Source organism: Lichenostomus cassidix, chromosome 3 (assembly GCF_008360975.1).
Source record: "Lichenostomus cassidix isolate B80296 chromosome 3, HeHo_3.0, whole genome shotgun sequence".
In the NCBI taxonomy this organism is placed as follows: domain Eukaryota; kingdom Metazoa; phylum Chordata; class Aves; order Passeriformes; family Meliphagidae; genus Lichenostomus; species Lichenostomus cassidix.
Genome location: NC_139483.1, coordinates 68,189,590 through 68,215,068, shown reverse-complemented (window position 1 = coordinate 68,215,068; position 25,479 = coordinate 68,189,590). Strand labels below are relative to the sequence as shown.

Here is a 25,479-nt window from a genome sequence, read left to right as displayed (position 1 = left end):
AATGTTATTTAATAAGTCTCCTACAACTTCAAATGTACTATGAGGATGAGGGCTGGTAATTCAGCAGACTATAAAACTGCAACATTGAGTTTGAAATTTTAATTGCATGAAAGTTAGAAAATTCAAAGTTATGGCTGCTGTGGGAACCATAACCCTGTAATACCATGCATTATATATTAAAGCATAAAACTTCAGAAACACAAAATACCACACATGACCAGAGGGACTCTGTTATATTTGTTCTGGGAATCATAATTTTCATTTTCCTGACTTTCGTATGATTAACAACTCAATTTCAATGCCACATTAACAATCATGCATTTAATTATTTTTTAAGGAGAAGGCAAAGAAAAATAAAAGAACAGCAATGATTAGTTTAACTAAAACATCAAACAAACCCCACAGGAGAGCCACTGAGGAGTTTATATCTCCAGCCTATAAACTGGATAATGTCCCAGGTAGGAGAGGAATAGAGTTTAACCCAGTGTAGACATTTTATTTATTCCCCTCCAGTCCCTCCCTGAGAAAGCAGTTTTACTATTCACTAGTCTTACATATACATTTTATATAATGGCAACACTGAGCTAAACAGAAAAGCATATGCATGGTGTAATCCTCCACACCACACTTGAGTCCAGCAGTGTGACAAATGAAGACTACAGGCAGCAAAAGTTTGTTTGCCAAAATACGGGAGAGTACTCCAAGACTGAATGTTAAGCAGATTAACAGGACTGTGTACAATCCTGTGCTACAATAAGATAAAGTCTTCTGTTTGGTTGGTTGTTACAAAAACCCACAAAAACCACAAATAACATTTAGAAACACCAAGATTAGCACACATTTGCTTCCTTAACAGGTATTTCTTCTAACATTTGCTTCTCACAGGGGACTACACATAAACCAAATTACGATCAGGCTACCCAAACACAGCATATCACATTTTGAATGTGATCATTTCTATCACAACGACAATATAAACTAGAAACAAGAATTAGAACAACCTTTCAAATATCACCCATTTACTAGCACTGATCTTCCAGAAAAAAAAAGACCACAGAACCAGTTCACTTCCCACTGCAAGGCTGTCTAACAGAAACTGCTTAACAATATACCTAACCTTCAGAGAGGGAGAGCATTATACATTCATTGAAACAGTGCATACAAAAGGTAGCTAAGCATAGCACAGACAAATTCTGACAGATATAAAAACTATACAAGGATTATCACAAAGGAACCCATAAATATTTAGTCATCAAGGTCTCCAACTCAAAAATCTCACAAAGGACTCTCCACAATGGAGAAAGCTGAGCATAAATTCTGAAATAAGTGTAACTGTTTAAGATAGCTAATAAAAGTGGTATTTCAACCAGAATTCCACATTGCTCATGAAATATTAAAATCAAAAGACAAAATATCAGATAAGCTCCTGCATGAGAAACTACTACTGGCTTGGGAATGGAATGGAATGTTTCAATGTACTTTATCTCCTCAGACTATAAATCTCATGTAAAAGAACCCACCACTCCAAAGAATATGTAATTTCCAGGTCACATAAATAGCAGTGAGTTGTGTTGCAGCATCCTCCAAAAGCTTACTGCCAGCAGACTATCAGAAAGTCAGAAGAGTGACATACACAGAACAAAAGGACCTCTCACTCACCCTGTGGTTTTATATCCATAGTGACATATGGAAAGCTGCCAAGGACAGCCATAACTTCTTCATATTTCTTATCTTCTAGGAAGTGCAGTAAATTGCGACGATCTGAGCCTTTCAAACTCACCAAATCCGGAATACTTTTGATTTTATACTGAAACAGAAAAAAGAAGAAAGGAAGTCACATGGTAGCACAGAACATAGTCCACAAATAAACTCTTGATAGTACATCAGTGGTATCCTCACATGTTACTAAATACATACACACCATTTCTTCTTAAAAAAAAACCCCACACTTTAGGAAGCTAGCAAACATATGTTTTGAGAAACAATAAACCAAAGAGGCTGCACTCAAACCTATTAAATAGCACTGCCTTAAACACTGGTGTGTTCCTTAGTATATAACCCCTTAAAAATGGCACTTTATAGTTTCTTATAAAATTGTTATTTCAGAAAGTTGAGCCAAGAAATCTTACTAATAGGGGATTTTATTTATTTTTTATCTACATAGAGTACTTCAGGTCTTTCAGATTTACATTAGCAGAAACAACCAAATCCAAGTCTAGGGGGTTTTTTGTACTGAACTGCAAACAAAACTAAATTCACTCATTCTAAGATTTGCAGAGCACAACTAAAAGGATAAAACAAGGAAAGATCTGAACACTTGATTACCTCACCATTATAAATGTGTGTACTTTATTAAAAACAATTTCATGCATCCAGGTAGATTAATCATACTGCCCATATAGGGCACTGTATTTTTGAAGATCTCAATGCATGTGAATCCTGTACAAACTAACGTAATAAACTGGTTTCTTCCCCCTTTCAGGGAAACACAGGTGGGATTATAACATAGCCAAATTCTTAATTTTTTTACTTAGTTACAATGCACATGTCAAAAAATACATCTAAAATTGCTTATTTTTTCATATGTTCCCTGTGGTTTAAGACTGGATTAAAAAGTCTTTAATGATACCTACAAGAGAATCTTTTACTTTATCCAAAGGATATGACTACTTGAATATTTGATGACCAAGCATCTTCTGAGGAGATTAAAAAAAAGCAGTACCTAAGAATTCTTAGTCTTCACACTAACACAGAAGCATTTAAACACCCCCTAAGGCTGTAGTTAAAACCAAACAAAATTTCCATCAGATAAAAAGAGTATTTTCAAGATCGATTCAAATTAACCACTGTAATAAAACTATCAGAAAAGTCAATAGCTTCTAGTAGAAGGCAAGTGCTGTTTCGAACCAGGCATTCCCAGAAGATAGACTAGACTCAAACAAACAAACAAGCAGGTTTGAACACAAAGACAGCTGAACAAAGTGAAGAAACACATGCAGATATTCAGACAAGACTGTTACTTTCAGTCCTTAAATTCTACAAATACCAACACTTACCCAACTACAGTTACACAGCAAAAGCTTTATAAGACAGTCTTTCACACAAAGGATCACAAAACCTGAACTACTTCCCACAGTAACCTTATTTTTTTCTTTTATGATCTCCTCTGTGTAAGCTTCCAAATACATTTTCTATCAAAGTAGATTAAGAATGATGTAAAGCCAAACAAGACCCCCCACACCCATCCCCAGAAAAAAAAGTCCCAGTAGGATATTCCAGACATATTCTGGAAGAATATTAAATAGGAGATAGTACATTGCAATAAGAGAGAAACTGTTTCTATTGTCTGTTAGGTCAATACAGACTGATCTTTTACACTTATTTACACTTACCAGATCTCTGATCATAATTCCCACCTCCTAACTGAGATGGACTTTAAAAAAACCAAAAGTAGACAGAACATCTAGGAAGTATTGTACTGAATTCCTGAAAAATAAATCTATTTTTATTCTCTTAGTTCATGACCTTGCTTCCTTAGCCACAAATAGGTAAAAGAAGTAGCAGATAGCATTTTAAAGAGTTACCAAGTATCATTTGTATTTTTATACCTTTTTATGATTGGAAACTCTCCTAAGATTGTCCTCTTCAATGTGAGGCAGCTGTAAAAGGGGAGACTTGAACTGCTGAAGTCCCTGGACGGTCATCTGGGAAAGCCTCATGCAATTTTCCAAAGATCCCAAAGATGGAGCACGGAACTCCCTTTCTTGGGGAGAATGAAACAAATGACATAATTTTAAATTTTTTTCTTCTTACACTTTTCCAATATATACTTGTGTTACAGAAAACTTTACTTCCAGTCCACCAAGCAAAAGAAAAAATCTTAAAATGTTCAGTATAATTAACTAGGCAGCCTTTTTACTCTCACTCCAGTCACACAGACCAGCAGACATTTTATTCCCTCTATTTAGGGTGCCACAGCTGAACACTAAGGAAGGAAAAGACTTCCATCTAACATTGTCTCAGGGAACAACTGCACAACGTATCTATGCAGTTATTACAGACAGAAACGTCACCAATTCAGTTTAAAAAGTGCAGCATCAAAACAAACTTATTTTATATTTGTATGTTTTATGTATGTGTCTGTATAACATGTTTAGTGTATCATTTAATATAGTTAATCATTAATCTTTTACAACATAATATATTGTTTATAACATTTTCATCTTGAGAAACGAACATATAGGTAGAAGCCTACTACATGCAAGAAAAAAACCTGTATTTGTAATTGAAGCTAAGCAGAGCATATTACATTATGTTAGAAGGCAGTAAGAAGTGCTGTAAAAATATCAAAAGCATGACTTTTTATAAATAAACCTAATGGTTAAAAGGGATATCAGAGCAAACACCTATTTGACTTTTCTTTTAGAAATTACCTATAATTCTTTTCACATTTTAAAGTACAAAAAGGCCTACAGTCTCATAATTAAAATGATTGTAAAATAGACAAGGAGAAAAAGTCTTAGCCAGAATAGAACAAAAGGAAAAAAAAATCCCACTTAGTAATTTAACACTCTTCATCACATCTGCAAAGAAATGAAAAAGCAAAGCAGACACAAACTGCAACATAACTTCATTTGACAACCATTCATTCATAAATAAAACTTCTCATAAAACCTGTTTAGAGAACTCATTTCAGAATTCTCCCACAGCTAAAGAGCTGCTGCAAGTCCAGAACTGGCAATGCTTGGGTCACTCTGTATACACTTTACCATGAAACAAAAAAATAAGTTAGATCCTCTTCAAAGAGCCAAAAGGAGCTTAAGCTACTTAAATCTTTTTCTGAACTTCTGTGTGGCATAAAAAAGAAGTGAAGGCCATTTAAAACAGGTATTATGTAATTACATTGAAGAATCGCTATGCTTTCTCCTACACTTTAAAATCTTTTCTGAGAAACAATCAGCCTTTGACTACCTTGACTGTTACACATATATTCTGCATGTAAACATATAAATGTAAGTATGAACACAAATATCTTTTGGTACATATATGGATATGCTCATATATGTATACAAATATGTGTATTTAGGACACAACAACAGGGGTACAGAGGTATCTCTCAATTGATTGATCACAGATTGATCACACTGATGGTCAGAAGGACTATGGCCTCTCTCTCAGGGCTGTGTGATCCAGCTTGCCATGCTATCAAGGCAGCGAGAGATGCAGATAAAAGCAGGTTTGCTGATACCTGGCTGAGAAGGCACACAAGCTACAGCCTGCACCTCAACAAAAGGGTACCAAAGCTACAACTGCTAAACACTTACCTTGTATTTTGACAAAAAAGCGATTTTAAATTAATTGTAAAACATTTAACAGAAGAAATATAGAAAGGTAGTAAGTTTGACCCAAAAACCCCCATGAATTTGGTGTCTTCAGTATGTTTTCTCCTTCCTTTACACCACTCCCCACACCTTGCTGCAGATTTATAAGCAGCTATGAGGGCATGTTAAATGCACATAGAAGATCACCCTGTTCCCTCTGCCTCTCTCCCCTTCAAATTGCCTATTTCTTTGCTAATTACACCAAGCTATAAATATACTCAGCTATCAAATCAAATTACGTGGAAGGACATGTGACAATTATGTGCAATGCAAAGAGAAATATAACACACAAAGGGAACTACCTGGCTAGACAGACAGGTAACTAAGAAAGATGTAACTTCAACTTTTAATGAAAAAGTAATAATGATTAATGTCCCAACCAAATAACACCACATTTACTTTCCACCTCACCCAGCTTCCACCTCCCCTGTAATTTTTTTGGCTGCTGCTAAGGTAAGTTACAGGATTTTTTTAAGTTAAAAAAACACACTGCAAACCAAGTCAATAAAAGAATCCTAAATAATCTCTGACAAACTGTCTTTTGCAGGAAATTCACCTAGAGCTTTGAGACCACATAGCACTAGCCAAAGTAGAAAGTATTCTCTTTCTTAAAGGATTGACTCATCATCCATATGACAGTAGAAAAATATTTTAAAGTTGGAAAATATTATTTTGGTTTCCTGAAAAGAACACAGGTTTTTATATTCCCCGAGAGTGGACCTGAGGACAGCATAGCTTTTAACATCCCCCAAATGCCCCTGCCATAAAATTAATGTCGTTGCTCTACACATTTTGACAGCTTCTGACTGTCAAATTGCACAATACAAGACGACCTTTAATCTAAGGTTATAAAATAGACCAAAAAGATAGAATCATAAAATGGTTTGCGTTGATCTCAAATATCATCTAGTTCCAACCCCCTGCCCTGAGAAGGGACATCTTCCTCCACTAGTCCACATTGCTCAAAGCCTCATCCAACCCGGCCTTGAACACTTCCAAGGTGGGGCATCCACAGCCTCTCTGGAAACCCACACCAGTGCCTCCCCACCCTCACCAGCAAGGAATTTCATTCTTATCTAAAACCACTCTCTTTCAGTTTAACCCAACATATGACATTAAATTAGTCAATCACAAAATTAAATGCAAATTTTAGTTACTTGTGAAGGACTGGCATACACCTGGGTCAAGCCACAAACCTCCTCTTCATTACACTGCAGCTTCCAACCTGAATTAAGGAATGCAATTTGACTGGACAGCTGAACTGATGCCTTGCTTCTGCAAACACTTACTGGCGCACATTCCATGATTTTGGCAGCAAACACCTCACTTGGCAAGGCAGCTATCTACTTATCATAATTAAGGATGATTTCAAGGAAGCCATGAAAATAATTTACAACCTGCTGGTTCTCAGCTATCAGTTAAATTGCCACAAAACAATGGATGCAAGTAAGGGATGCCACAAAGCAAAGCTAAGTGCTAAGATCGTGAAGACTCATCCCAAGTGTCTTTCTTCAAAAGACCTGATTACAAGGTAATATAAATGTCTGCAGACATTTTTAAACTTATAATAATAACAAAAATATTTCAGAATCTCTGAAATGCATGAATGCAGCACAAAATGAGATTACTCATCCCACCATAAATTTAGGTTTCACAAAGTACAATTTGTCCCCAAAATAGTTCTTTAGATAGTATTAACACATGCCATCACCTTTGTACTTTCACAGTTCAGGACTGCTGCAAATCTATGGCTAATTGCAGCACGTGATCATTTTATGTACTGTGTCAAGGTTGATTTACATGAAAATTAGAACTAACCCCAAAAACAACTGTAGTTAAGTTTTAAGCCCATTAAAATTACGCCGACAAACATACACTTACGCAAAACATTCTCTCAAAAATTTCAATACCTAACTTCAGTTGTATTCATCTTAAAAAAACACAAATAAACCATACAAAACCAAGCCAATGCCACCTTTACAATGTCCAGTTGTTTCCCAGCAGTCGGCAGAGCGACACAGCTCTCTCCACACACAGTCATCAAAAATAGGGTCAATGTATTACATTTGCTAAGTAGTAAGTCGTAAAAGCAGTGACTTCACTTTAGACTAAAGACCACTTTAGACTAAAATTCTGAAACTGTTTACCTTGAAATCCCCAATTTCATTATTGTTGGCTGTTAATGGGCAACTGTTGGGTACCGCCTTCTCTTTAATACCATGTGCATGTGCTGAGAGCAATGGTATGGAAGCAAGAGGAAATGTCTAGTTGTTTGGTACAAATTTCTGGGCACTGACACTTTCAAACTTTGGAAATAATTTTGAGAAAAGCTGTTAGAGAAATACCAGACAAGTCCTCAATTATACCTATGACATGTTCCTACTTTTTTTCCAAATCTACAGAAGTAATTTCTACCATACATAATGACAGCTATAAATTCTCTTCCACTGTCAGAAAATGATTGAGGCTGGAAGAGATAATGATAATCTCTAGAAATTGTTAGTAGACGATGTTGTTCAGATTTGGTTTATAACTAACCACCTCACATACTAATGGAAAATTAATTTACACCACTCTATTTCAAACTACTGTTTCCTTTTTTTAATGTTAAATTAAGGTAAAATCTAAATTTTCCGGGACTTCAAAGCAGTTTATTAAAAACACTGCATCTATAAATAATTGTTTTGCTTTCAAATTAAGAAAGTGTGTATATTCACATTCTGTGTATATTCAGAACCAGAGAAGAAGAATATAGCTACTTGAAGGTCATTAAAGATGCAAAGTATATAATGAACTCTGTTCAGCACCTTATTTCAGCTTTTACATGAAGAACTATAGGTTTTTCTTATTTTTCAAAGACTTCTAGTTCTGTTGCATAAAAAAAGACTCTGCCTGTGTTATTTTGGTTTCATTTTGCACAAGAGAAAACAACTATTTGCTAGTTGACTAATGTATACATAGGCCATCTAGGCCATCTTAAAACACATTTTTCAGAGCCTTGAAGTATTTTACAGTATCTCAGAGGTTCAGGTATTTTTCATAGAATATTATCCAAATTTTAAAAAAATAATCTAAGATAGCACACATCATCCTTATCTGTTCATATTCCCTCTCACATTTTGTTTTGTTATGGAACATCATTTCCAGTACCACTTGCAATAGTTCTGGGAAATATTTTTCCCAAAACCATTCCTACTAGGACATTATCAATGCTCATTAAAGGAGTTTTGGTCCAGTAAAGATGGACTAAGTAAGTATTGTTTTATAGTAAACACAATGATCACCAGCTTGGCATAAAAAAAAAGCCTTGACTATGTTTGGTGCAACAAAGAAATTATATCCAAGTCTTTGCCTCCTTACACTGCAAGGAACCATCTTCTGTGTAATTGTCTTTTTACAGTGAAAATAAAAAAGCTTAAATATAATATTTCAATTAAATTATAATTTCTATGGCAATTACAGCTAAGCACCTGCCCCTACAAGTTCAGAATAAAACTTCCTAGCAGGCCAAAGAGCATAGAATTCTGAAATGGAGAAATACGAGCAACATACAAAGAATGGCAAAGAAATTATGTCAAAAACAAGAGGTACTTATAAGAGGAGAGAAAAAACTGTAAAAGTGCAAATGGAAAGAACACAAGTCTTATACTAAATGCTTTGCTACTGAAAATGAACCACATCTTCAAGAAAAGGTTAAGGAGAAACTTTAATTGCAAAAATTACAAGCAGGACACACATTCTCAAGATTTCAGAGCAGAGCTTGGCAGCAGCAGCAGCATTTCAATCCTCAAAATAGAGAACTCTCTCATTACAGTAAAAAGAGCAAAAGCACATTTAGTCATTTCTAAATATCACAGGTTATGTTTCACACAAGAACCAAAGACTTGATAAAGTATCACAATGAAGAAACATATTTACTGGTTTTAATTACAGTTTGTTTTCTTACCTTCTCTGCTTCGAGCCATTATTATTAGTTGGCAGATCACATTAATCATTTCCTGAAGTAGTGCAGGACTCTTCTTAAGGATAAACTGCTGATCTGAAAGATATAACTGGCTGCAATTATGCTGTACTACTTTTAGGAAAAACAATCAGACAGTTCACATGAACTGGACCATTTAATGGCATGGTCCTCACTTCCACTCATTCTTGTATTACCAAAAATGCCAATTTATTCTCGCTGACACATCCATCTGCAACATCTCTTAAAAAAAGCAGGTAAATGCAAGTGCTAAGAGGAAACAACTTTTGTACCTAAAAAGAAGCAACAGGATTGTATAGACAATTTTATTAGTCATATTAAAATGGCATGAATTCTTTAGGTAATCACAGGTTAAAACCAGGATTTTTAAGTGAAACATCAGTTCTGCAAAAAAAATTATTTGTAAAGTATCAACTTCTTTTGAATGCAGTTCTGTGAAGTTCTAAGTACAAACAGTAACTAAGTTAAAGGAAAGATTACACATTTTTCATTACTTGTTTTAAAACTGGTTATTTTTCTTTCGAAAGAAACTGAAAAATTTGAAGCAAAGCATTTCCCCTCGTTTGCTGGTCTGGGTGGGTTTTTTTTTATTTCCATTAATATGTGGAACATCTCAACTTTGCTGGTCAGCCTAAAACCATGGCTTTCATGGTTGAAACTTAAGAAAGGCATTTAGAAACTTTTCAGTTTGAATATTTACAATTATGAAAAATTCCTAAACACAAACTGAAGCCCACCAGTAACTGATATTTAAAGTTCTAATCTTGTCATCTTTACTTCACATAGTGGGCTATAAACCTCCAAAAATAAATACACATGGAAATGCTACAGAGAGAGCATTTTGCTGGTTTTGGATTTCTTTGCTCTGAAAAGCAAATATACTTCACATGCTTAACTTTTTATTCTATTACAAAAGATCAAAAACAATTTATCTAAAGCCGTATTTGCAGCCAAAAGCATTAAAAAGTAAAATATCAGTATCGCAGGACTGTCAGGAGAGTGAGGAAATGCTAAGTAAATGTTCTAAAGGGTCATTAAAGTTGAAAAACTAAGCAGCCTGCATAGAGACCATTGAGCAGAGATCCATTCAACTCTTTATAGGACAAGAATTGAAAGCACTGCAACATGCAGCACCTTGCTCTGTTTCCAATAATATCCGATATGGAGAGAAGCCATTACCTTCTTCAAGGGCTTCAGGAACTTGCATCCGGGCAAGATGAGTCAACAGCAGAACTCTGGCTTTCAGACTGTAAGGGTAGGTGAGAGGAGGCTCATTCTTCTTTAAATTTATGCCACCAATTTCTCTGATTAGCTAAAATAAAATAGTCAAACACAAACAGCTATTTTGTTGTTAAAGAGAAGCAAATACAGGAGAACAGCCCAAAAAGAAAAAAAAGGTATGTTCACAAAAGCAAGAGTTTAAGTAACTTTTCCCTGGAAATTTCTGCAGAAGTGAACATTTGCCATTTTTATTCAAAGCACAGCTGTAAAAAGTAAAAAAGTGTCTTTATATGCCTTGTTTCAATGTGGGAACAAGGGGGTTGTAAAGATTTGCACACGAGAAACTTGTCTCATATAGAATTAGGTAAATTTGTATTGATGGTTAAATTTTTTTATTAACTGATTTTATTGCCAAGGTTTACTAGATTCAACCATATTTCTAAGGCATTTACATTAAACTCAATATGCACAAGCAACAGCATCACCTTGAGACCTTTCAGCCATCTAAGACACAGCAAACTTTCCTAGAAATAATTTCAGGGGAAGGACGCTTACAAGCCTGAAATCCCTGGTAGGCTGAAAATCAAGTATTTTAACTTGTTTGTAAACCTCACCAACTTGAAAAAAACTTGGTGTTCTTTATTCAGGATGACCTTTCTTGATCCCCACAGGACCAAGACCCACAGTTCAAACAGGTCTGAGTAACAGTAGCTCAGATAAAGAAGCATCGGTACTTGGCCCAGAAGCTTCACTTTCTATGTCAAAAAGTTATCTGAGGAGAGATAGAAATTCCAAAATCTCAAGACAAAAAGAGAACTTTGGGTATCTACAGCTAAGCTACACCAACCTTTGACCAGTCTGTCCCCACACTTGAAAAAAAGATCTTCTGAGAAGAAGCTCCTTTTAAGCACATCCTGGTGTAACCCCACACCAAGTAAAACTTAGGAAAGAGAATTTTGTGAAAAATGGGTGCAATGATCATGGCCCCAAAGGCAGGATACACTAGCAAAAGTTATTAGCAACACCCTCCTGTACTGATGCTTCAGAGAATTGTACTGCCATATAGTCAGAAAAAAAAGCCACAGATGCCACTGATTATTGGACCTTAAGAAAGGGAACAAAATCTGTCATAAAATGCAGTCGTGCACTTGCATACTAACAACAACTGCAGCTCGAAGATGGGAGCCTGTTAGCTGGAAAACAGAGATATCTAAGATGGGGAAATCTGGAAAGTACTAAACCACCATATAAAACAGCTGTGGAAAAGAGGATGCTGAAATTCATTCCCTACAGAAATTTAGGAACAGTAGTGTCACCAACTAAGGCACTGTTAAGACCTAACACAGACTACCATGGAAAATTCTAAGCTGATAAAAAACAACGTAAAATTTAAAAATCTATCAACTGGGAACAGTACCCCATTCAGCACATAGCAGGAGGAGGAAAACTAGCCTTTTGGGAAAGAGAGGAATGAAAGAGCAGCTTTTCTAGTTTGGCAAAATAAAGACAAAAAGGTAACTAATGGGCTATTGCTTCTGTCTATAGATGCATAAGGACATACACAGCAGGAATCATTTAGACTCCAGAACGGTGATGATAAAAACCAAGGATATAAATTGGTCACAAACAAGACTCCTATCACTAGAACAGCAAGTCCTGGAACTGCTTCCCAGTAGGATATGGTTACAGAAGGCTTGACTGCCTATTAAATAATGAATGATTAAATGTAAAAGGGCTTGCAGAATGCCCATGCTGGCAACAGCATGGGTGAAAAACCATTAATCAAGGTGATCTTTTCCAGCCTTTTGCTCCCATTGCTGAAAACCCCACTTGACTGCAATTCCATCTTCTACTCATAAAGTCCACAACCTGATAAAGAATTTGTAAAAGAGTCAAAGACAATTAAGTAAAATAAAGCAGACTGAGATAGCTCTTATGTTTAGGACGTGTTTAAAACAGGAAAATTCAACTGTGTGCATGCAAAGGTTAAATCTGTGAGACTATTTCCCCCTCTTTTTGCCAACTCAAAACATTTTCATTGGAGCATTTTATATACTGTGCTTTAAACTTCTTAAAATCAAAGTGCTGGTTTCTGATAAATAAGACTTCCTACAACCCTGCTAATAATAATTATTTGCCACAGTATGCATTTATTGCATCTCTGTTGGAAACACTGAATGGAAATGAATATAAAAAGCAACCAGAGGGGAACAGATATTTATGGTGGAATCTTTACAATATAAAAGACATTACCAATTCAGACATCAGGTAATAATTTTATTTCACTCTTAACACAACCAGATCTGTGTTAATGTTTTAAAAGAACACCAAAAAATTATCCCCTCCTTATGCCAATGTTCAAAATTTGTAAAGACTAACATTCTAATTTCCTATTTACTTAACCCTCCCCAAAAGCCCAATGCAGCAGCCTATATATTAAACCAATTCCACTTAAAATAAGCATTAGCATTATTAATGTTATCTTTTATTTTAAAGAACTTTAAATCAAGTCTAACTTCTAATGCCTATTTCTGATGGGATACAGCTGCCTCTCTACAAAGTTAATGCCTACAGAACCTGAATTCTGTCAGCTGGTCACCTAGCAGCACCATCTCCCCCTTCCCTTGAAGGAGTCAGTTAAAACATCTCTGGATATAACTGACCTGAGGTATTTGGATGTTGTCTGCTGGTCTGCTCGTCGCATCTTTATTGTACTGCGGATCAAATTCAGATGCCCCTGCTAAAACCATGATAAGCCCTGCAAAGATAATTGGAGTCAGATGAAGAAAACATCAACAGCCTAAGCCACCAACTGATTCCTTCAGAGTTTTCAGCCATAAAACTTATTCTTGTTCCTCCCCCAACAGCCATGAATATCCATATTCTCTACTTAATGGATCAGTTACTACTGCCACAGGGCAAAGGAGGAAAGAATCAATGCCTGGCACAAGACAAAAGAGATTGTTCAAGGCTCAATTTTGCATGGTATCAAGTCCAGCATTTGACACTAAATGTCTTGAAAAAAAACATAATTAGACTTCATTAGGACCAGCAGACATCACTGCACAGCAGTTTGACTACTTCTGCATGCTCACAGAACCTTTCCTCTCAGCAATCCATGCGCCTGCAGCAGCACCACATTGTGTATGGATGAGGGAGACAGGAAGGATAAAATTCCAGCTCCATTTTCTGTTCAGTCAGCATTGAAAATTCACTAAAAAATTATTTTAATTATTAGAAAAGTAGTTCAATAAATAATCCTGCAAACAAATTGCACAAAGATGATGGACTGCTCTTTTCTTAATGTGATTACAAAAATACATGTTACCACAAAACATTCTGTAGTGTAATTAAAATGAAAGCCCTAGACAACTGGATATTTTAGTCCCATTGTGATCTTTCTGCTCATGAACACACCAGACCCCTCAGCCACAGACAGTCAGAGAGAGCTCACAGCATCACTTGCTCTAGTTAAAATAACTTTTTTGGTTGTAGTTACTCAAGCTTTCTTCATAAATTTTGAGCAAGTTCTCTTCTGAGCAAGTCAAAGTTACTTTTGCCTACCTGCAGTGCCCAGTGAATTCAAACTACTAACAATGAGTCAAGTTCCCTGAGCAACAATTTTCATTTCCATGCTTGATTATCCATTCACTTCCTCAGCACAGTATATTGAAGACTTTCAGATCACTATAAATATCTTCCCATTATTTAAGATCAACAACTGTGAATTTCCAGGAAAGGAAATTTAAAAGGTTTGTTTGTCCTGAAGCCTGAAAAAAATACCTTAAAACAAGGCAAGTCATGCAGATTTGTCTCATCATTTCCCTACCCTGGTTTGATTACATTTGCTCAGGCTTAAGCCTTGAGCTTTGACACTGATACACCACACTACAGTGGAATTCACAACCAAGCAAAAGCCTTACCTCATCACTGTGTGGTTTGTCTAAGCCACCTCAGCTGCACCTCAGTTTTCATTCAGACTGCACAAAAGACCTCAGTAGAAAAAATTGACCTGTCTCTGATGCTAGAACTACCTAGAAATGTTAAGTCCTTAAACAAGGCCACTTAAACCTAGAGTTAACTTTTTAACCAATCTTTAGGAGAGACAAGGCAAACCTCAAAGCTTGGTTCTGAGCAAGGTTCAGCATGAAATAATCTTCTCTTGTTGTCAATAGAAGATGTTCTCCCTAAACTTTTAAAGCCTCACCTACTCTCCCAATTCCTCTTTTCTCACCTAGCTGGAGAGGGGGAAAAGCACAGGAGTATGACAAAGGAAAGAGTATAAACCAGTCTGAACTAATCCCACACACAAATCCATGTGTCCTGTGAATAGAAGGCTATCTTTCCATACTGTTATCCCCTACAACTCTTGGATCATCTGTGAAGCATTTCTGCTCAGTAGGAAAAAGATGGATCAAGAGCAAATTTCAGCAATCTTCCAGCAAATTTAAAGCTGCAAAACAGTCAATTCAAAGGAGTAAGAAAATATATTTATGAACCATTTTTAAAAGGTTTTGAGGGTTCTTCTATTCTGCTTTTCTATTGCTCTGAGCATGCAATCTAGTTAAATCCAATCTAGAACTTAGTAGCACTGTGCTAATTCTTCAGTCCCACGTCAGCCCCCAAGCTGAAAGATATGATTTTGTGCCAAAATAATATATCTACAGTTTTCCCCAGAAAAATAGGGGGTTTATTCCTTTAAAATAAAGGAGTAGACAAGAGACGTAAGTATATTGAAAGTTACAGATAAGTACCAAAATAACATGAAATTGACAGCAAAATTTTAAAACAGAAATTTAGCTCTATTCTAACATCTAAGAACTAGAAGTGCGATTTCATTCTTTACACATATAAAAATTTTATGAAGCCCCTAAAAAATTTCCAAAGCCTGTTTTGGTACACTAACAGAAGAAAACACACATAACGAGGTTGGCTCCACCTGGCAACTGAGGGCTACAAGCAGGTCAGCATGTTCTTCCCAACATACAATACCCCTTTTCCTTTTTAATGTATAGACAGACATACATATAGATCTATACAATTCCTTCTCCCAAATATTGAAGTCTGCTTACAGAGTATTTTTCACCTGCAACAGAGTTAAGTTTTAAAAACATTCTAAAGGAACCGGAAGCATTACTTTAACCTAAATAAAGCTTATTAATTGAGTATTTTAACATCAGCAGACTGACACTTCCAGATGAACACATCTACCGTTCAAGACACCTTTTACTTACGTTTCATGTCCATGTTCCGGGTTTTATAGACAAAATATGTATATATTTGAGTTGTCCGAATGAGAATCTGATCTCCACTGTATCGTATTGATCGGTACCACCAGGAACCCTGAATCATTCAACAAGAACAAACTGATGTCAGCTACAAGGAAGCATCTAAAGAGCCATACTGCACAACCTCATGTCTGTCAACAACCAGGTAATTCAGCCCAACAGATTTTACCTATGTTGAGGTGAACTGAATTTCAAAAGGGAGAGGAAACAAAAAAAAAAAAAATTTGCTGACACAAATTTTAAAAGCACACTGATAAATTCATCTGAGAGAATCCAATGCTAAACATTTTTAGATGACCTCTAGCCTAGAGAATTCCCCCATGCATATATATACACTGCTTGTTTATTTCTGGTGTTGTTTTAATAAATCCACTAAGCAGTAAATCCACTCAACTTACCGCTTTCTATATAGGTGGTAACTCCTTACAGTGCAACACAGCATTCAAATCTAGATTAGGCAGACCGAGGCCAAACCAAGAACAAGTAAGAGATTTCTTTCACTATGGGAAAATTTGCAGACCAAGGCCAAACCAAAAACAAGTAAGAAATTTCTTTCACTATGGGAGAATTTGCAAAGCTGTAATTTAAGTCACCTGACCAGAAAATGCTTTTCAAAGAAGAATCTGGAAGTGGCATGAGGCCCTTGCTGTAAATTTTCAGAATTAAGCCATACACCTTCAGACTGACAGAAAATGTTTTCCAAACCTTCAGCAACACTCTGATAATTGCCTAATTAGCATTACACCACTGATTCAAATTATGGAACTCTACAATGGTTGTACTTTCCAAAATATTTTCGAAAAATGGTGTGCTAGGTTATAAATGGCAATCTGTTCATTAAACTCCTCCCTGTAAGCAAAGCTCACTTAACGTGAGAAAAAACATTAAAGATACTCCTCAATCTACTGTGAAGCTTACCATAACTGAAGAGCAACAAGCAGTAAAGTAGTATGTGATGCTTACTACAATTAATTTAATAGTGAATTCCCCTGCTACAGAATCTACTTAATTATTTGGGAAATGCTCATGGACTGGCTGCCACAAAATTTTTAATAAATTAGGTTTGATTCCTCCATGAACAGATGAACTCTGACACAAAATAGTACACAAGTTTCTACAATGTTTTTCTGCATAAAAATTTAGATAACAATCTCACAGCTATCAAGTGTCAGTACAAGTACAGGTATTGGAGGAAAAATGTAACTACAACCAGTACAAATCTACACGAAAAAGGCTGCCTTAACTGCCTCTGCAGATACAGCTCCTGTCTCTTGCCTCATGTACAGGACATTATTTAGGTCAGTGGAGGTCTGGAAAGAATGACTTATCAGTATTTTCCTTTTCAGAGTGGAAGTAGCCTCTCTTTATTTTAGATGCCCATCAAACATAGGATGACTACACTGTACTTAACTTCAGCTTCTTTATTGATTCATGAAAGAGAAACAGGCCCATTAAAGGCATGAACTATCTTGTATGTCTACTTTAAAACAAAATGATAAAATAACTTGCTCCATAAAATGACTATTCCTCTTCACTGACTATAAAAGAAATTTACAGTGACAAGCCTGAATGAACAAGTCTACATCTGGTACGGGGCAAGAAGAGGCAGACCATTTTTTCTGTGCTCAGAACACTTCTTTGTACCAACAGCAATGCTGTTTTCCTTTCACTTGAGCTATGATAAACCTGGTATAAATCACTAAAAGTATGTGTATACAAAAACCATCAACAGACATTAACTGAACCCTAAAACAAAAGGCATGAAAAAATTTTGCACCCTGGACTTTAGACCTCTTATTCAACAACTTATTGAAATCAGCACACTTAATCTTCTAAACTAAATCTTCAATTACACAAAGACTCGAAGAGATAATGTCTCAGTCTCTGCACACACTGATGCAAACAGCTGCCAAGACTTCAGGACACTTTTTCAAATTAAAATCTTCTTCTCAAGAACATGAGAGGTTTCCGGTGTCAATTTTCTGAATCTTGCTTCATGCCATACTGTAAATGCACTCTGATTGGATAAGGGACATTGTTCAAAAGCAATACTGTAGAGCAAACCTGAGCCCTGAAGTAACACTCACCTAGCAATTGATTCCTCACACAAAGCAATCTCAAGGGCAGACATCTCATGGTGTACAGTAGATCAATAAAAACTGAAGTTATGAAAACAAAGGCAGCCAGGAAAAACCACATCAACCACCTGTTCCACCTGCAGTAATCATTCTAGGACCACCAGCTACAGCCATCTTGGCCTTGGCTCTACTGTAACACCACTGAATATCCTCCTGAGTTCATCAACTCATTCATTTTCTTGAAATGAATGAAAAAAGGTACAAGATCAACTCTGTACTTAGTAAAATTTGTGATACCTAATATTTTCCCTGCCGTCCCCTCTCTAACACGGCACTGAATTTTTCTGGAGACTCTACAGCAGCTACACTTTTTTCACAAGAAAAGAAAATACCACCTTTAAAAAAAAAGCCCCCTTGCACTCTGTCTCTCTCTATGAAAGGCAAGAATGAACAACTCTATGTCTAAGACAGCTTTGTTTACAGTTTGGTTAAAGAGGGTAGAATATTAATCAGATAATACTTACCACAACAACTGGAAGAATAACCATAAATGCTAATCCATATACAAACAAAACCTACAGAAAAAATACATAACATACTGCATTAGTTACTGTGGCTACTAAATACCACTCTTGTTTGAACTTTATTCTAAAATGCAGTCAAATAATACTACCACAAGCTTACTACAAATTAACACAAGCTTTTTGCATAATAGCTATCATTACTTCTAAAGTGCAACTTACAAGTAATATAATTAGGTAGGCTTAAAGAAGGAGGCTTATAAGTTTAGTTTGGTTCACGTATGAATCAGTTTAAATTATTCACACACTGTCACAGGTCAGTTTCTTTAATAATTAAAAAGCTGGCAGTTAAGCTGTGATGCAGTGGATAGACGATTAAAAGAAATCAAGTGGTTAAAGAAACACCTTGCAGCAACAAATGCAACAGGAAAAACATTTAGATACTGTATGATGAGAGCATCACTAACAAACCAAATGGAACTAGAGAAACATAGCACTAAATGTGCTTCCTTGCAAGAAAAAACACACACTTTGTAGCAGCAGTGACCACAGTAGAACCTCATTATCATTGGAATGAGATCTGTCCAAAGATATTCATACTTCACTCTCAAAGGCCAGATTTAAGCTACTCTAATACTTCTGACTCCTGAAATTTGCTTCAAAGATGTGCATTCGGACCAAAGTATTAACTATGTGTTTTGACTAAAAATTTGCAGTATTAAGCATTTTTTTTTCAGAAACACTTGAAAGTTCACCTTGAAATCTTGAGCTAAGTAAGCTGACTCACCAAAATTGAATTTTTCTGATCCACAATCCAAGCTGGCAAAGCTATACCAAAGCTTGTAGCTGCAGGATGAAAGAAAAGAAGTTCACTGTGAAACACTGAGAAACATTTTAAAGCCACATTATGTCTAATAAACAAGCAAAACCACCAACCCACAAGAAAATCCTCATGTTTATCACTTCAATAAGAAAAATCAAGCAATAAATTAGAAATACACTCAAGTATGCAATAAAATTACTTAAATCCAACACCTGAAATACCAAATCTTTTAGCTTAACATGTTGCAGCAAGATTTACATATAGGCAACATAGCAACATATAGGCAAGATATATATATTTCACAGATTGTAAGATTCATGAGTTTTGCATTGCAGTTTTCAGCAGTTTAAATGCATACAGTTTAGTAAACAAATGAACTGCAAGAAAATGGTCTGAGCAAATGACTTCTATGGGAAGTTCTATTGGTTTGTCCCTCTAAGCAAATGTTCTAAGCTGTAAACTGTAATCACAAAACCCTCTGTCAGTTCAAATTTCTGTATGATTGGTAAGAAAGAAAAAGGAACACTTTTCAATTCAAAAGAAGTTAGGTTACAGAAAACAGAAGACATGATTTTCTAACATCTCCAGCATACAGATCCAACAGAGAATAGCATAAAATAGCTTGTCTTCATATACTGGTGGTAATAAATTAAACTTTGCAAACATTATCTATCCCAATACTAAGAGTTCTATGAAACCAACATGGGGGAGAAAAGAAAGTAAGACTTTATAGATTTCTAGGACCACAGCTCAAAAGAAAAACAACATGCTTTCCTCAGTACTAGCAGTTATCCATGAGGGCCAATACCTTAAATAAGGACAGAGTAGGATCCCTATGCAGTTAGGCATTTCACTGATGCTATCTCAGATTGTGACAGCCATCAATTCAGCCAAACAGTTGTTCAGCACAAATCTAATGTGACTTCCATATGTTGAAAATTACTATTCGTTGAGTCTCCAATCAAACATGTGACAATTGTGACCACACCTCAACCTTAGGAGTTCAATCAGGTAACACCCAGTGAATTTACCACATTAAGTTACAGGAAATGCCTGGCTCTGGAGAAGGAAGGTCTGCAGACTATTACATGTTAAAGATTATGGATTTTTAGAAGAAGCTACTAAAAATCTGTCTTTTACTGATGGAATAAATTTCAGTTTATTACAATATTTTTGACCTTTAGGATTGTAGCTTCAAACTGTGCCAGGAACAGAAGTAGTTCAGTAAAAAGTTCTTTCTCTTCTGGTCTGAGTCTCCTTGCCCCACTCACACTCACTGAGCTGAAGCACCAGCAAATGCCAACAGGAAAGAGGCTTTTAATCGTAAGGCACTTTTAGTAGACTATCTTTGTATGCTTCAGATCCCCCTCACCTGCTTGTAAACACTCCTTGAATGATTTTGCATTTACTTTTAGTAAAGGAGCAAGTTTTGCAAATACAAAAAAAACCTTGTTTGCCTGTCTGTGGCCTCACACTGCCTCAGCTAGATAAAGAAGGCTGCTCCCTGTTCCTCTGTGCTGGGCATAGAAGGTAGGATGTACCACAGCAAACTTGGTTGGACATTTCTAAATCCAGATGTGCTTCATCTTATTCCAGAAAATACCTCTATGAGGAGTGTGTCCATCCTTCGTGTATACAGAACTAGAAGATTAAAGTACATAGCTTGGGTACAGGTTTTTACACCACAGATGTATAAATAAAGAGAAGATGAATTTCACTAAATTAGAAAGCCCCTGACACTTCAATGTGGAACAAGGTTAGAGAAAAGAAGATGGAGAGAGAAAATTTCAGGGACTTCTCCCACCCTTCAGATGTCTCAAACAATAAGGAGAAGTCTAGAAATAAACGATAGAATTTTAATTCCACTGCAGTCTGAGGTAGGGTTTTCAGAAGAGCAGGAGGCTTAACAGTGACAGTACAAACTGCTACCCTGCCAAAAAATCATTTCATTTTGCCCTCTGGGAATCCAAAGTCTCTTAGGTTTGTGAAAGCAATCACTAAGCAACCAAGGATCTTCATGCTGTTTAATTCTCAAGTTTTGGCTGAGTTTTATTTTGAAGTCACAGCTTCAGGTCCATCCAAGGACACTGACACACTGCCTAACTTCAAATCCTATGCCTTGGCAACACTAAGTGAGTAGTTTATGGATTTGAAAAACAATTTACCATCAAGAAAGGTCCTAGGAAAGCTATTAAAATTTACAGTACCATTTTGCCAATACTGTAACAGCATTTCTGAAGAAAGATTTTATCTGTATTTTGCAGCAAGAGGGACAGACACCTCTTACTTGCTGTGCAAAGTAGCTAGGAGCTGAAAGAAATCTGTTATGCTATAAAGCACAGCGATTAAAGAAGTTGATCCATCACCTTTGTCCATCAGAAATGCCTTTGTCAGACTGTAATTTAGTTGGCAAAGCTTGTGTTTTGAAGGAAGAGGGAAGGTATCTTTTTCATTTCTTTGAAACACCAGTTCAAGGGCTGGGGTTGGTGTTTTTTCCTTTAAAAATTAATGTCCTGTGTTGGATGGATATAATTCAGAAGAATGTCCAGCACAGAGTTCCCTCATGTCATCCTGTATCTTCAGAATTAAGTTACAAATTCCATTCCAAGCTGGCCGTAAGTCACTCCACACAGATATGGTGTATAACTTGCCCCAGCAAATGGCAGCTTTCCATTTTGCCTGTAATGAGTATCAGCTAGAAATATGCAACATTTTTCCTTAGTAGGCCATTTAAACAATAGTCACAAAGATGTTTTACAAGCAACTCATACAAATACAAATAGGGAAAAAGTTATTAACTTTCAGTCTTAAATGGTTTTGTTTGGATCACTTACTGTAAAACTTCAACACACCATAATCAGGATTGTTTTCATGTAGCTATCTGCCCAGGAACAATATCCCCATGTACATCTTTTCAAAGAGTTTTTATTGCACTATGGCTAGTTGTTAACTTTTCAATACACGTCTAGTATTTGATCATAAATACCAAGAAATGTTTAAAATTGACAAGATTCTGATAAGTACTATTGTATTTTTTGCTTATACCTCCATTAATATTGGCAAGCCTCTCTAGATACTTACTGAAGCTGACTAATTTTAAAAAATCCTTCCCTTTTAACCATAAAAGTTTGAGAACTGTGAAAACAAATTCTTTCCTGCCTTTCCCTGCCACCACCCCACCCCCGAGCCAGTTTCACAAGAAAAGAATTGGTTGGATGCATTGCTTCAAATCACAGGAGAAAGTCATTTAAAGTTCTGAGTGCTTCTTGACTGATCAGGTATTACACATCTCAATGTACAGTGATTACAGGACTTCTGTCATTCATAATTGTTACCTTGTGGTCCATCTGGATTACCAAATTCTTCCCAGTTTTTTCGTGACTCTTCATCAGTTAGACTAGTTACAAAAAGAGAGATTAAGTTAATATAGAAGACATTTATCTAAATCATTAACAAACAGAAACTTTAAAACATTACAGTCTTACTACCCTATAGAGGTGGTTTGGAAAGCTAAACAGCTTCTGCTATTTTTTTGTATGAAATCTAACAGGAAAGAACACTGCCATATTCCTCCTTGATACACAAGCAAATTCTTTAAGCTCTCTGACAGGAAAAGAAATCAGACACAGAAGATGCACATGCACAATCACATCTCCCTTTCCTGACAATGACTGCATACCCACCAACACACAGTACTTTTTGATGCCAGGTTACAGTAGAGTAAATTCTGAAAGACAGGTTGAAACTTATATTGTTTTTGGAAGGAGGGTACATATAAAAGATGAGCTGATAGATCAGCAGTCCATATGGGCCTTATCTTATTCTAGACCTTTAGCCTTTGACAGCCTGTGTTTGGCTGTTCTTGGGTTTTTTTCCTGGAACTCCCTAGTTTCATAACTTATTTCTCTCTTACTAAATCAGATACCACCTCCTAAATCTTACAGTTTCTGTGTCTGTTCAGTAATGACAGGTTTCTTGGCAATTTTATGCCACCTCAACAGAATCCCTGTTACTAGAAGGAAGAATTCTGCTTTAGAAAACAGAATACCAGGCATTCATCATATGGAAGATTTTGTCTCATGCAAGAACCCCAGTGAAAAAGTCAGGTCTCTCCTGATCGTGTCTAAGTCTCCTATCTGTCGGCAAGCAGACTCACCAAATGGGTAGCTCTTATATTCTTTCAAGACAGCATGGCTGAGGAATTTCACCATCATTTACCTCACAATACACCTCTGCCACAGCCCTTGCATTAGTGTTTGAAGTACTGAACTGAAGCCCCAAGTATTTGAGTACTGGCTTGCAAAGCAAAAAACTTACATGTTTCAGGAGCTCAAAAAGCAATAGCAGAATCTTCTACTGGAGAGATCTTCAAAGTGATAGAGATGTATTTAAACCAAAAGTATAATTTCCAAACTGCTCAAGCCAGTATGGTGCTGGTTCTCCTTCTCACCTCTTCCCAAACAGTACTCTCAATCAGTAAGGTTAACCACACACACAACTGACTTCACAGCAGAAATCACTAACTTCCTTGGTTCTCAGATGATGTGACTGACCCAATAAACCTCAATAACTGAAGAAGTCTCAGGGCAGATGGGCAAGAGTGACATGCTGTGAAGCTCTGAGTGAACACAGTGACTCAGCACAGCTGCTGCAAAGAAGCTGACTCCACCTCAGCACAAAGGGGACCTTTGTTTTACATAAAAAACCAATCAACAGCTGAGTGGATCAACTTGTGGCATAAACATTTCTCTTTGGGCACATTAAAAAAGTATGAATGTCTCAAGTTTGAGATACCAGCATGGGGAGAGTAAATACCTGGCTCAGTCCAACAGCGTATAAAAACTAGACAACTAGAATTCTGAAGAGAACAATGGGCTACAAGCCACACATGCCTTCCCACCAGCATTGTGACAGTGAGTGTATTAAGAGACACCAGTAATGGGAATCCCACTGGTATTGTAACTGAACTGTGTATTGAAATTCCTGTATTTTGATTTCCTTTATACAAAATTCTAATATTAGACATCGCTCAGATACTAAAAAAAGAAAATGCTGCAAGAGATAAGACCAAAAAATACTCTAGAGGAAAAGCAGATTCAAGGGCTCAGCTTTTAAAAACTACATAGGAAATATGAAACAGTCACCAAGTAAAAAATCAAGACTGCAGGGCAAGCACAAATGGAAAGCGACAAGGGCGAGCTGAGAAAAAACAGTCAGAACCAGAATGGAGCATCCTCTTCACAGATGGAACAGAGTTAAAATACTGTCTTTTACTCTTTGGCTTTATAACCAGGTGAAATGTATAGTTTATTTGTTTTCTAAGCATCACTTCAAAACTGCTATGACAGAGTTGGTTGGTTAAAAACCACAACACCCATTTTGTTCTTTGTCATCTTTAAGATTTAATGTGTGTTATTCTGGAAAGACCTTTCCTAGCTGAAATCAAAGTTAACACAAAGATCTAACACCTTACAGTATTCTGACAGATGCAAAACATATTAACCTTCCTAACTTGTACAAAGCAAACACACACTGCATGAAGACAAGTTTTGACTTTTGTTCCAGATCTAAACACACTTTTTCCTGCCTGCTTGGATCATCCTTGCTCTTATTGTAAAGGCTGCTCTCCCCATAGTATTACAATTCCCCTTTTTTACAGGCAAAAAAGAAACTTACGCTGCATAGGCCTTAGCAATCCTCATGAACATAACTTCATCTCCTCCTTTATCTGGATGGTATTTTAGCGATAGTGCACGGTACTGTTTCTTTATTTCCGATATACTTGCTCCCTTCAAAAGGAAAGGTTTGTGTTTATTAATAAATACCTTAAATAAAATTCATTTTTATATATGCTCCTAACACACATTGCATAGTATTTTTATAAACCATTCTCTGAAGAATTATGTTCTAACATAGGATCATGAAACTACATATATATATTTCATGAAAACATTATTATATTATTTTTCTAATAACATTCTTACAACTATTATGTTTTCAAATGAAGACAGAAGTCACAGTCTAACTAAAAGATATTTAGATGACTGAATATTGTTTTATTCCGGATTATTTTGCTTATCTATCCATAGGAACAAAAGAAAAGGAAGGACTTCCTACCTGTTTTACAAATCTCAAACATATTTACAAGGAATTCTCACTTACAATATTCTATTTAACCAAGAGTT

At 36.2% G+C, this 25,479-nt stretch overlaps 1 protein-coding gene across 1 annotated transcript in view; it reads right to left on the bottom strand.

Annotated features, from left to right (window-relative positions):
• SEC63 (SEC63 protein translocation regulator) overlaps nt 1-25,479 on the bottom strand; it is a 57,293-nt gene that overhangs the window by 10,809 nt on the left and 21,005 nt on the right. Inside the window, exons 4-13 of the mRNA XM_085056215.1 lie at nt 24,971-25,083; nt 22,630-22,691; nt 19,259-19,317; nt 18,475-18,525; nt 15,819-15,927; nt 13,248-13,342; nt 10,543-10,675; nt 9,328-9,420; nt 3,609-3,763; nt 1,660-1,807 (exon numbers count right to left, since the gene is read on the bottom strand). Of these exons, the coding sequence (XP_084912341.1) occupies nt 1,660-1,807; nt 3,609-3,763; nt 9,328-9,420; nt 10,543-10,675; nt 13,248-13,342; nt 15,819-15,927; nt 18,475-18,525; nt 19,259-19,317; nt 22,630-22,691; nt 24,971-25,083 (1,018 nt within the window). The remainder of the gene's footprint in view (nt 1-1,659; nt 1,808-3,608; nt 3,764-9,327; nt 9,421-10,542; nt 10,676-13,247; nt 13,343-15,818; nt 15,928-18,474; nt 18,526-19,258; nt 19,318-22,629; nt 22,692-24,970; nt 25,084-25,479) is intronic.